This window comes from Lathyrus oleraceus, chromosome 7, assembly GCF_024323335.1.
Source record: "Lathyrus oleraceus cultivar Zhongwan6 chromosome 7, CAAS_Psat_ZW6_1.0, whole genome shotgun sequence".
NCBI lineage: Eukaryota > Viridiplantae > Streptophyta > Magnoliopsida > Fabales > Fabaceae > Lathyrus > Lathyrus oleraceus.
In genome coordinates, this window is record NC_066585.1 from 185,216,363 (window position 1) to 185,229,944 (window position 13,582).

Here is a 13,582-nt window from a genome sequence, read left to right on the forward strand (position 1 = left end):
TACACTAAAGTTGAAGGAGTTGACTTTGATGAAACATTTTCTCCTGTAGCTCGCCTGGAGTCCATTAGATTATTGCTAGGAGTGGCATGTATTCTGAAGTTTAAACTGTTCCAAATGGATGTGAAAAGTGCCTTCTTAAATGGCTACTTGAATGAGAAAGTATATGTTGAACAACCAAAGGGATTCACAGATCCAAATCTTCCAAAGCATGTGTATAAGTTGAGGAAACCTCTTTATGGGTTGAAACAAGTTCTGAGAGCTTGGTATGAGAGACTCACAGTGTTTCTCATTGACAATGGATACATAAAGGGAGGCATTGATAAGACTTTATTTGTCAAAGATGAAGGAGGAAAGCTCATGATTCCTCAGATCCATGTGGATGATATTGTGTTTGGTGGGATGTCAAATAAGATGGTTCAACATTTTGTTGAACAAATGCAATTTGAATTTGAAATGAGTCTTGTTGGAGAACTAACCTATTTTCTTGGCCTGCAAGTCGAGCAGATGGAAGATTCTATCTTTCTATCTCAAAGTAAATATGCCAAGAACATTGTTAAGAAGTTTGGGATGGAGAATGCAAGCCACAAGAGGACACCTACTCCTACTCATCTGAAGTTGTATAAAGATGAAAATGGTGTCAGTATGGATCAAAGTCTCTACAGAAGCATGATAGGGAGTCTGCTATATCTTACAGCAAGCAGACCTGACATTGCTTTTGCTATAGGTGTATGTGCTAGATATCAAGTTGAACCAAAGGTGAGCCATATAAACCAAGTGAAAAGGATCCTGAAATATGTCAATGGCACTTGTGACTATGAGATGTTATACACTCATGGATCTGACTCTGTGATGTCGGGCTATTGTGATGTTGATTGGGCTGGAAGTGCTGATGATAGGAAAAGCACATCAGGAGGATGTTTCTTCTTGGGGAACAATCTAATATCATGGTTTAGTAAGAAGCAAAATTGTGTTTCTCTGTCTACTGCCAAAGTTGAATACATAGCAGCTGGAAGTAGTTGTTCTCAACTGGTATGGATGAAACAAATGTTGACTGAATATAATGTCACACAAGATGTCATGACATTGTACTATGACAACCTGAGTGCTATAAACATCTCAAAGAACCCTATTCAGCACAGCAGGACCAAACATATTGATATTTGTCACCATTTTATTAGAGAACTTGTGGAGGATAACACTGTAGCCTTAGAGCATGTTGCTACTGAGATGCAGTTAGCTGATATTTTTACAAAGGCCTTGGATGCAAATCAATTTGAATTCCTGATAGGGAAGTTAGGGATTTGCATTTATGAAAATTTGTAGCAATTATTATGGAGTGGAAAAAGTAATCAAATTATTGTCTATTTTCCTAAAATAAAGTGCCCCCATTGTGGAAAATCATCACCTTTTATTGGAAATACCATCTATTTCATCTTCACACGCTACCCCCATAACCTCATTCCCTACTCCAACTCTTCCATCTCCTTTTTCCTTCTCCACAAAACTCTGCTAGGGAAACCTTACTTTTTCCAGAAAAACTCCAAAATGTCACAACATCAAGATACATATGCCTCTAAAAATACTAAGTCTACTCCAAAAGCTAGTGTTCCTCCCATGGACGTCCCTGATGATGAGATTCTGGATGTTGCTCCTCTCTCTGTTATTCTCAGCGCGGATATTGATTTGGACCAACCCATCTCCATTGATGCCTCCGCTTCTGCATGTTCCAAACAAGGTAATCCCTCTAGTATTCCGTCTGGTTCAACTCCTGACACTAATTCTAAGGAAGGAACACACTATACTGATCATGTTATAAGAGATCTAGTTACTAGAATTCTTAATGAAGGCCACTCTGTGAAGGGAGTTTCTACTTCCCTTTCTCAAATGCATCCCTCACCTGAGGTTGAACAACCTAGTGGTAAGGGTGATGATTCCTCCAGTTCTGAAAAGGACTTGGCTGCTGAAGGGTTGCGCTCTCTAAAGCAAACCATGTCTAAAAAAGGGAAATTTGTGACCTCTAACACTGCTAATGCTTCCCACTCTGAGAAGCATGATGATGCAAACGTTGTGATTGATCTAGAGCATGGTAGCTCTGATGATCAAGAGGAAAGCTTGATTCATCACATGAAGCCAAGTGTGGCTAAACGCATGAAGACTCGTAAAAGAAAGTATGTGGCTGAACTTATGTCAGCTAGAAAAGCTAAGAATACTGCTGGTATTGGTCCCTCCAAACCATGGATCATGGTGGAAATAAAGAAGAGGAAGGTCAGAGATGATTCTGAGCCTGAAGAGGATGTTGAGGAAGATGTCCCTGACATCTCGCCTGTGAAGAAAACTACTGTTAGGAAGTCTCCTTTTAATGTGCATGTTGTTCATTTGGATAACATCTCCTTTCATCTTAAGGATGGAGCTACTAAGTGGAAATTTGTGATTCAGAGAAGGGTAGCTGTGGAAAGGGAATTGGGAAAAGATGTTGCTGATGTCAAGGAGGTCATGGACCTGATAAAAGCTGTTGGGCTTTTGAAGACTGTTACTGGGTTCTCTCAATGCTACAAAGGTTTAGTCAAGGAATTTATTGTTAATATTCCTGAGGATATTTATGATAAGAACAACAAGGAGTTCTGCAAGGTGTATGTGAGGGGTAAGTGTATAACATTCTCTCCTACTGTTATTAATAATTTTCTAGGTAGAAATAATGAGGGTGCAGGAGAATTAGAAGTTACAGACAATCGGGTCTGTAGGGAGATTACAACTAGGCAGGTGAAAGTTTGGCCTGTTAAAAGGCATCTTCTTGCTGGGAAGTTGACTGTCAAGTATGCTATCCTGAATAAAATAGAAGCTGCTAACTGGGTCCCTACCAACCATATCTCCACCATTGTTAATACTCTTGGGAGGTTTATTTTTGCTATTGGGATAAAAGTGAAATTTGACTATGGTAGATTTATGTTTGATCAAATCATTAAGCATGCAACTACTAATGCAGTTAAGCTGCCAATTGCTTTTACCTCTATGATCTGTGGAATCATCTTAAACCAATATCCTGGTATTCTGTGCTCAAATGATTTACCTAGTAGGATAAAACCAGCTCTGGCTGTGCACTACAAACTCTTTGAAGGCAGTCATGTCGAGGATATTGTCATGACATCTGCCATGAAGGGGCCAACCTCAAAAGTTGGAGCAATTGTTGAGCTTAAGGAGACATGCAAAGAGCTAGGTGAAAGGATTAGGGTAGCCACAACTAGAAAAATATCCTTGGAAGCCTTGATTGCAAGCTTGGAGCAGGCTGAGGGTGAAAATGTTGAACATGCTAATGTCAGCCATGAAGAAGAAGCTGAAGCCCACACCTCTAGGAGAGGTCTGCTAAAAATGATGATTCAAGTGGCAATTCTGCTTCTGGTGCTGATGAAGAGGCTGCAAACTCAAGCTCTACTGAGTAGCTCTGTTGGCTTTGGTCCCTCTTGTTTTGATGATTTTCTTGGCTGTTTGTTGTTGTTTTGGTGGATTTCTTTGTTTTTTTTTGTTTGCTTCTCAACATTCTTACAGCTATGTATGTACTTGGTTATGTAACTCTTTAACTTATGGCATTCCGGTTAATGACAAGATAGACATTTATTTTGTCTCTTTGGTATCTTTTGGCTAAAAAGGGGGAGAAGTAGTTGTATCTTTTCTTAGCTATTGTTGTTGCATGATACAGGGGGAGATTTCTAGTGTTTGTTTGTTTGACACAGGGGGAGAATTCTTTGTGGTCTGTTCGTGTGAAGCAGTGTGTTATGTACTGGCTTGAGGGGGAGAAGTTGTGTTATGGGATGTTGCATGGACTTGAGGGAGAGTACAAGCGCTTGCATGTTTACTACTTGTTATTTTTGCTAGTAATGTGTGTATGTTTACTTCTGCTGATGAACTGATGCTCTGATTGATTTCTTGTGAGCGTGTAATCTGTTGTTTGTCTTAGCCAAAATTTTCCAAAGCGGGAGGTTGTTGGTTCTATGGATTGGCATCAATTTTGGTAAAACTTAGTGTTAGCACAAGATGTCACGCTTGTAGTCTTGACATGTGATATCAACCTTCTGCAGGTTGGTTAATAAGGTTGTGCAGGATTTATTCAAGATGTCAGACCCGATGTTACGACATGTGCATACAAAACATTCAGTCTGAATGTTATGTATTTTGATGTTGCACTTTTCATGCAAGTCTTTGTGTGCTTATGTGGAGATTGCATGCGTTATGTAAGGAGTAATTCTATTTAAATCTAGAATTTTCTGTCTCCCTAAAAGGAATGATTAGTTGTTATTTCTTAGGGAATATACAATAAATAGAATTAGGGTTTCATGCTGCCCAGGCCCATTCAGAAAGCTTCTATATAAAGACTTTGTAAACCGTGTTTTATACACAGAAAAATACGAACGTAATGTGAGTGAGGATTAGGGTTTTAGTCTTGTGTGAGTTTATGAATTGTGAGCCATTCATACATCTTGTTGATGTGTGAATTGGACTGAGTTTTTGAGTTGTAATTTGTTCACTCTAAGCTTTGAAGTACGAGTGTATTTGTTTACTTGATTGAAGCTTTTAAGCAAGATCAAGTGTGTGTCCTTGAAGTGTGTCTGCTTTCTTTTTGGTATTTGTTCTAGTATCACTGTTGTGATTGAGGGGGAGTGAGTAGGGTCTCTTGTCTAAGAGTTCTTAGATAGAAATCACATGGGTAGAGATTAGGTGAAAAGACTGTAACTTGAAGTTGTTTGCTGAGATTCTTTGAACTAATTATGTTTAGTGGATTTCCTTCCTAGCTTGGTAGCCCCCAGACGTAGGTGTGTTTGCATCGAACTGGGTTAACAATTGCTTGTGTCGTGTTTCAATTGTTTAATGATTTTTTATTCTGTTCATATTTCATCTGTTTCTCAGATGTTAGTGTCGTGACATTATCTTCGACATCTCATATCTGATACTAGAATTTCAAAGATGATATGAAGGTAGGGTGAATTTAGGGGTATGACAATGTTGTGTTCTTGATGTAGTGGTGTATTTGACAATAGGGTTGCAAGAAAGGTTGAGAGTGCTCAGAAAGCAAAAGAGAAGGATATCTGGAGGAGCAATAGGTCCCAGTCTCACTTAGACAAGAGAGTGGTGACCCTGAGAAAAGAATAGGCTCTTGGTCAGCAAAATTCTAGGCCTAATACTTACAAACCTACGCCCAATGCTCCTCAAGGGAGGTGGACTAAGCATGCTGGGAATGGGTATGCTGGAAATCCTAAGTGGAGAAACTTTGAGATGGAACGGGGGTCCTCTATGACTTAAAGAGAGAAGTTCCAAATGTCGGAGAGGCGTTCCTATGGACCTAGCAATTACAAAGGCAAAAACTCCATGTCAATGATGCAATGAAGGAGGTTTCAGAGGAAGAAAAAGGCTGAGAGAGATGATGTTGAGTCGAGTAACAACAAGAAATATCAGAATTAGGAAAATGATCAAGCAAAGGAGCTAGTAGGAAGGAAGTTGTTTTCTCCCAAAACAACTCAGACAAAGACAAAGATTAAGAAAGATGAGCAGGCAAAAAAGGATGAATTGGTCACAGACAACTTCGACTTTGGGTCGGAGGGGATTTCGATGTCCTATGTAATGTAGTTTCTATGATCCCTAGGGAGTATGGTTGCGTGACAGAAATTGCTGAGATCAAAGATTGTGAAGAGGAGGAGCTGGCAAAACACGAGCCATTGTGTTATCTTGTAATGAACAATGGGTGTATCAAAGAAAAAATGTGTTCTTTGAACGACCCCGTGAGGGTATGAAGAACCACATGAAGCCCTTTTTATAAGGGCAAAGGTCAAAGGTACCATAGTGAATAAAATCCTAGTGGACGGTGGGGCAACGGTGAATTTAATACCTCATTTTTTATTGGCTAAGATAGGGAAATTTGATACAGATTTAAGGCCCTATAATATGGTATTGTCCAACTGTGAGGGTAAAACTGGCCAGACTATAAGGGTCATTCAGGTGGATATAACGGTAGGGTCCATCACTCGACCCACTATCTTTATGGTGATAGCATCAAGAGCTAGCTACAACTTGCTACTAGAACAAGACTGGATACATGGAATAGGGGTGGTGCCTTCGTATCTTCACCAAAGAATAACAATCTGGCGCGAAGACGTTATAGTCAAAAATATTAAAGCTGGCCAGGGATACTACATGGCCGAAGTAAACCATGTAGATAAGAGAAACTTTGATAAGAATATGGCCAACATATCATCATGCACACCAGCAGGATTTGGATATATTCCTCTAGAGGAGGCATTTTTGTCTTTGAAACTCCACACTACCCATGGGTTCACGTGGGATCGTGAGATTATGGGGGAGAGGTTATATGATTCTGATGAAATACGACCAGTGAGTTAGGGAGACAAATTTGGTGATGAGATGAGTTCGATGTGTTAGATTGAATCACGAACTACGTGGCCGAGAATAAACTTAAAGCGACTTTGGAAGCGGAAATACCACACATGGCTAGTGAAACCAACGAGATATAAGTGTTCGATGTAAGCCAAATAGTCAACATTAAACCCCAACCAGTCGAAGAGCTGTGAATAGCAGTGGGAGATAACGGCCAAAAGGCAAGAGGCTGAGTGTATTTAATATGATGAGCCTTTGTGTTTTGAGAATGATCCGAGAGCGTCTACTACGAAGATGCATCCTTAAGATCCATTGGAAAAAATAAATTTGGGCAATGGATCAAATAGAAGGCTGACCTACATTAGCGCCAACATAGATCCAAATCTGAGGATATAGGTAGTTAAATTACTCAAAGAGTTTAAAGATTGAGTTGCTTGGGATTATAACGAAATGTCAGGTTTGAGCAGAGAATTGGTGGAATTATAGCTACCAATAAAGGCAAGCAAGAAGCCAGTCAAGAAGACGCCTAGGCATTTTTCCCTAGAAATTATATCCAAAATAAAGGATGAGATCGAAAGGCTCCTAAGAAGAAAGTTCATAAGAACTGCCAGGCATGTCGAATGGCTTGCCAACATCGTTCTAATAATTAAGAAAAATGGAACGTTAAAAGTTTGCATTGATTTTATAGATTTGAATGTTGCAACCCTGAAATACGAATACGTAATGCATGTTGCCGAGATGTTGTTCGACTCAACAACGGATTTTAAATACCTTAGTATGTTAGATGGTTATTCCGATTATAACCAAATTTTTATTGAAAATGAGGATGTGTCGAAGATGGCATTTTGATGCCCAAGAACTTTAGGCACCTACTAATGGGTAGTGATGCCATTTGGCTTAAAGAATGTCGGGATAATTTAACAAAGGGTGACGAACTCTATTTTTCATGATTAGATTGAAACATTTATGCAAATATATATTGATGATATAGTCATCAAGTCTGTCTCAAGAAATGGTCATCTCGACCATGTCCAACACTCATTCAAAAGGATGAGGAAGCATGGACTAAAAATGAATCCCCTAAAATGTGGTTTCTGTGTGTAGGCAGGATACTTTCTTAGTTTTGTAGTCCATAAAAAAGGGATCAAAATAAACTAAAACAAAACAAGGGCCATTATGTAGACGAAGGCTCCTTCGACTAAAAAGGAGTTGTAATATTTTTTAGGGAAGATCAACCTTTTGAGGAGGTTCATATCAAAATCAGTGGAAGAATTCATAAATTTTCGCCCCTACTCTGCTTGAAGAAGGAGGAATTTGTGTGGTGCCCAGAACATCAAAAGGAATTTGACGAAATAAAGGAGTATTTAGCAAATCATCCTATTTTGTCCCCTAAAGTTAGGAATAAATGTATGAAGTTGTACATTTTTGCCTTAGACTTTACTATAGGAAGCATGTTATCACAAGTGGATGATAATTGTAAGACCCCAATTTTGACCCTAAAATCCCTCATGCTATCGCATCATATGCATTGGCTTAAGGATCACACCTTGGCATCCTCCTTACCCCTTATTAATTGGGTTTGCATTGGGAGAGATCACCAAGCACATTTTGATTATATCATACTTTGTTTTTCATTATTCACAAACCAAAATACCAAAAATATGCCAATGTATAGTTTGTTGCTTTTGTAGGTAATGTGTGTGATCACCCGTGTTCCATCAAGCTCATATCTAGGGTTTAAGACCCTCAATGCAAGGAGATCAATCAAGATATGATTTATATTGATTATAGACATCATATATGGATCCCCATGATCTTAATTTATCATTTTGATCAAGAAAACATCAAGAGTTTGAAGCTTGTTTGTCTTGGAAACCCTAATTCATCTGGGTATCTTGTGTGACTTCCTCAACAAGTTTCTTCAACATTTGATCAAATATTTCGAGGGATACTTCATATTAAATCATCTTACACATATATGATCATCCATGAGTCCAACAAAATCAAGAGAATGTCAAGTTTGCAAGTTGGTTCATGGTGGTTAACCAGAGAAAGTCAACTGGTCAAAATTGGGGTTCCCTAGACCCTATCTCCTACAATTTTTGTCATATGAAAATGATTCCAAGAGAAAATTTATTCTTTATGACATTCCAAACAACTTTCATGTTTAATTCAAGAGCTAGTTTTGCTTGGAAAGTCATTTTTTATGGTGAAAGATTATAGGTCACTTTGTCTGAACCCTAGTTAGAACGTCAACTTCCAAGGGTCATAACTTGCTCAATTCTTATGCGATGGAAGCCATTCAAGTTCCATGATTAAAAATTATGTTGATTCATTTTTATGGTCTTGTGATGTTTGACTATTTGTCTGGTCCTTGGTCAAGGTTGATTTGACTTTTGTTGGATTAAAATCATTGGATTTATGGGATTGATGAAATGTACATTTCATCTCCCAAAATAAATGAATGATTTTTGTAACACCCACATATAATATATGTCTACAATGCATATTATACATAGTGTAATACTGGTACTGAAATATATAAGCGCCTAAGGACAATAGTGTACATATTTACATGCCCAAAAGAAACATAACATGGCACAAAATGTACACAAAAGTGCCCAAAATAAAAACTAGGAGCTAGATCATTATACAATGATCTTAAAAATATATACATAGCGGATTATCCATCCAAACATCAGGTAAGCAATACATCACTCTATCTTGTCTTTACCCTTTGCCTGCTCAGAATCACCTGAAAAATAATCAACAACATGGGGTGAGATGATAATCTCAGTGGGTTCCCCATCTTATGGATCCACTCGGCTCTACAGGGTTTTCTAATCAATATCCAACTTAAGTAAACAAGGGAGAGAAGACTTAAGTGATGGGGAACTAACTCGCAATGTATGGCAGCATGCACCTGAGTTCTCACAACTCGAAACAAGATCATTATTCAGATTCACGAAACATCGATCCTTGAGCGGACCTACGTCTAGGGCAAGCCCGGTTCATGCATGCTCGTATGATTCGACTTTCGCGGTGGATATCGGGTCCTCTATGAGTTCCAAACTCATTTCAAGCGACCGTCACCCGTATGGGACTCTAAACCACTTAGGGTATCTTTCACTGTATGAGACTCTAACCCACTTAGGTGCCCACCTTTCTCCCACGACCGACGTGGTTGGGGCTCAAACCCAATTAAGACATGAATCATCGGTCTCACATCCTATTGCTTACTCATCTAAGCATATTAAATAGAGATGTGCACCACCAAGGGCAAAACATTCTGAATACATAATCGGTTCCACAAATCATAACAAGATTCATCAATCACAAGTGACTTTGCTCACTGTTGCACCCCAAAATTTGCCCTCTATTTTTAACTCTAACCAATTTTTTGTTTCACATTCATTTGCATCATCTTCATAGCATAACATTTTTTTCTGTCTTAATATTAGCCGGAATAATTTCTCGGAATTTATAAACAGACTGATCAAATTAACTTTTTAACTGTGCCTAAAATTAGTCAACAAAAAAATGTCAAGTTTAAGTTTGCAAATGTCGGTAACATTAATCTGCGGTTCACGTGGTTTAATTTGACATGCTAAAAATATTTTTACGACTATTTTTGGTCATATGTTGATCAGTCTGAGCAGTTTAAACGGTCATAATTTTTATTTCAAAATCCGACCAAACGCTGTATTTTTCCGAGTCATTTATTTCGCGCTGATTATTTTGACGTGTTCATTTTATTTTTTTCGAGCATTTTGGTGCCCGACTTTTTTTTTTTGAGTCTATTTATTTTTATATTGGGTCTAGAATAAATAAATAGGTTAATTAGTTTTTATTTTAATTTTAACTATTTTAATTATTTAACTTTATTCAGTTTTTAATTTAATATTGGGTTTCAAAATAAACTTAGGCCCATTATCATTAACCTAATTTGTTCCTATATATACTGAGAGTGGCTGATCTATACTATCGTACACACAGTTTGATACATGCGGTTTGGTTAAATATATCAGGATATCGCCGTTTTGCTTTTTTTTATGCACATAAGTATAACAGGTATAATAATTTGGTTCATTGTATTATGTATTTGATGTGTTTGTTTTTATATAAGTTTTACATGTCTCATAATATATAATATAATATAATAATAATTTTGTTGTTAATAAAAACGCATATGGATCATATAATATATAATTTATAGTATGTAACTAGTGTGTTAAATATATATATATATATATATATATATATATATATATATATATATATATATATATCTATTTTATGTTATAATTGTATTATGTTTTCGGATCGGATCGTGTCAATACGCCGTTTTCACATATACGTGTATGAGGCGTGACACTTGTGTTATCCGATCCAGTTGCGATGATCGCAATTTTGCGCTAGCAACGCCATTGTTTTTTTTAATTCATATTTTTTTATATATATACATATATTTAGATCTGCACATTTTTTTTCATAACTAACTACCCTGATTTTTCCTAAACCCTGACAATTTCGCCACAAACTCTAAATTTCAACCCTAAAACTTTAACCGTGTTGTTTCCTCTAAACCATAAACCTTTTCTTAAACCTTAACAAACCTTATTATTATTTCCTATTTTCGCTCATATTTATGTTATTCATACACTGTAACTGCTTCGCCCTTGTAATATTTTAAGTTTTAACTTGTAATATTTTCAGTTTTACTTTTCGCCATCTTTATTATGTAACTGCACCAAAGCGTTGTAATAATTAGGATTTTATTTTCTGCCATTTATTTTCTGCCATTTTATTTTTCTGCCATTTATTTTTCTGCCATTTAAATTCCTGCCATTGATCCTATATTAATTGCGTGGTTTAGTAATGTAGGGCGTGAAAACCTACTAAATTAATTATTTAATATTTTCTATAACCTTTATATTTTTTGTAAATAAATAATAAATACTAACTATTTTAATAAAAAAAATTTTATTACTTACTTATAATAATAAATCCTTATATATTTTGTAAATAAAATCTAATTGACCATTTTTCTAATTGAATAATAATAATAAAACCTATTAATCTAATAATTTGATATTTTCTATAATCTTTATTTATTTTGTAAATAACTAACTTAATATTTTTCATATAACTCTTTTATTTTGTAATTTGTACATTAATGTATTTTAAATTCTTTTATTATTACTAATTTATTTTAAACTCATATTTTTCTAATAACTTCTGAAAAAAATCTAACTTGTTTAACCTAAAATAATTTCTTTTAAAATTCTAACATTTTTATTATCACTTTATTATTATTGTTATTTTACTATTGCTTTATTACCATTGTTTATTTATTATTTTATTATTATTTGCTTTTATCTATTCTATTTTTGCTTAATTATTTTCCTTATTTTAATTTTATTTTATTTATAATATTAGAAACAAATGTATAGGTTGTAAATTTATTCTTTCTCGCCTGATTATTATGTATCTGTCCCATAGCCATGTAATAGTTTAGGAATTTATTTTTCTTTCTTTTATTTTTGTAAATATTTATTGCGTGGTTAGTAATTTAGGGAGTGCAAAAAACTAACTGTAAATAATTGAACTTAGAAAATTAAATTCAAGACAAATATCTGAAAAATAACACTCACACACGTAAGTCGATCTTTGATTGCCATCTGTACTTCCTAGGGTATTCCTCTTGGTTGCCTTCTTTAAATGGTCAAGTCCCTCGAAAATAGGGGTGTCTTAAGCAAAGTCCCTTCAAACAGAAAAATCATCAAGTCCCTATAAACTTAAAAGATCAAGTCCCTACGAGGTTGCCTACGATATAATGATCTTGTCCCTTCGGTAAATATGATAATAGTCCCTACGAGTTGCTAAAGACACCCCTTATGTTGCCTTCACTGACCATACGATGACCCTACGCCCGTCCCTTAAACACATCCAAGGTAATGACTACCTATTCCTTAATAATAGGGACAGTCTTACCATTGAAAGAATATACGAGAACACGAAAGACTTAATCTAGGGTAGGTATCTCATAGTTACTTGCTCACACTTTTCAAAATTACTTTTACACCTCACAATTTCTAAACTAGGCTTTGTATACACCCATACGAGGGTCATTACAAAGTACTTAAAGAAATTTTTCTAATCACACACTACACTCTTGCAAACAAACAAAGTGAGCTAAGTAACTAAGAGCCCATGGATAACCATGGATATAAAGGGTGCTAATACCTTCCCTTTGTATAACCTACCCCCCGAACTCAAAATCTTTTTAAGGTCTTTCCTGTTCTTTTATGTCCTTTCCTTTTGGATAAAATAAAAGTCGGTGGCGACTCTTGCTATCCGCAACATTTAACTAAAGTCAGTTCTCCCACCGTGTTACAGAACTGGCGACTCTGCTGGGGATTTAATAAAAGAGGGGTACCCTTAGGAATTAGATCACTTTAAAATTGTTTGCCTTGTTTGCTTTATACTTATCTGTTGGGTGCTCTTATGTGTGAAAGACCCTAACCCGGATCTAGTGTACCTTAGGTAAATGGCAATAGACCAAGGAAACTGTACGGCGTATATCGATATGGTTGATCTGGTGGCCATAGTTAGTGTGACTTCTTGGTTGGTGCTTATGTTCCTTAAGCAAGTTGAGGATAATATGAGGCTGCCATATGTTGTCAATACACTAACTGACTTTTAGAACCCTAGTCATCCCATCTTGGCCTTTAGAAAGTAGTGAGATAACCGGCTTTGGTGAAGACTGAAGTTGGTTGATACTCGATACTACACTCATTGAGATCCTAAACTTGGAGGGTTTTGGTTGGCAAGTAAGTTGCCTACTGAACAACCACCCTTGTGAAGGATCAATGATTTTGAGATCCCTTAGAACCTGGTTACTTTTGTAGGACAGGATGAATCAACTAAACTTCAGGGGAGGGTACTTACCTTTAAACCTCATGCAAGCCTTCAAACCTAGGGCTATTGTGTGACTTGTTTATGTGTACCACATGTTTGTGATTGAGCATAACATCATAGCATCATCATGCATCATAAGCATAGCATTTTCACTAACCATTTCAAGGACCAAAGGATTTATCTTTATTACAGGTCATGGCTTCTGCTCGTAGGAATACTATCCGGATCAACTTTGTAGGAATACCTCATAAGCTTAAGGAATTGGTCTCTCAAGTTTCTG

At 36.4% G+C, this 13,582-nt stretch overlaps 1 protein-coding gene across 1 annotated transcript; it reads left to right on the plus strand.

The window, feature by feature from the left end:
- Positions 1-1,545: 1,545 nt before the first annotated feature.
- Positions 1,546-3,575, plus strand: LOC127102794 (uncharacterized). Its single transcript, XM_051040125.1, has 2 exons — positions 1,546-3,481; positions 3,544-3,575. The coding sequence occupies exons 1-2, from the start codon at positions 1,546-1,548 to the stop codon at positions 3,573-3,575; spliced, it is 1,968 nt and encodes a 655-aa protein (XP_050896082.1).
- Positions 3,576-13,582: the final 10,007 nt, after the last annotated feature.

What these genes read in the sequence shown, in the direction of transcription:
- LOC127102794 (XM_051040125.1), top strand. Translation starts at nt 1,546, where the DNA reads ATGTCACAACATCAAGATACATATGCCTCTAAAAATACTAAGTCTACT. An exon ending in TTTTGATGATTTTCTTGGCT is followed by an intron (nt 3,482 to 3,543) that starts GTTTGTTGTTGT and finishes ACATTCTTACAG; the next exon opens with CTATGTATGTACTTGGTTAT.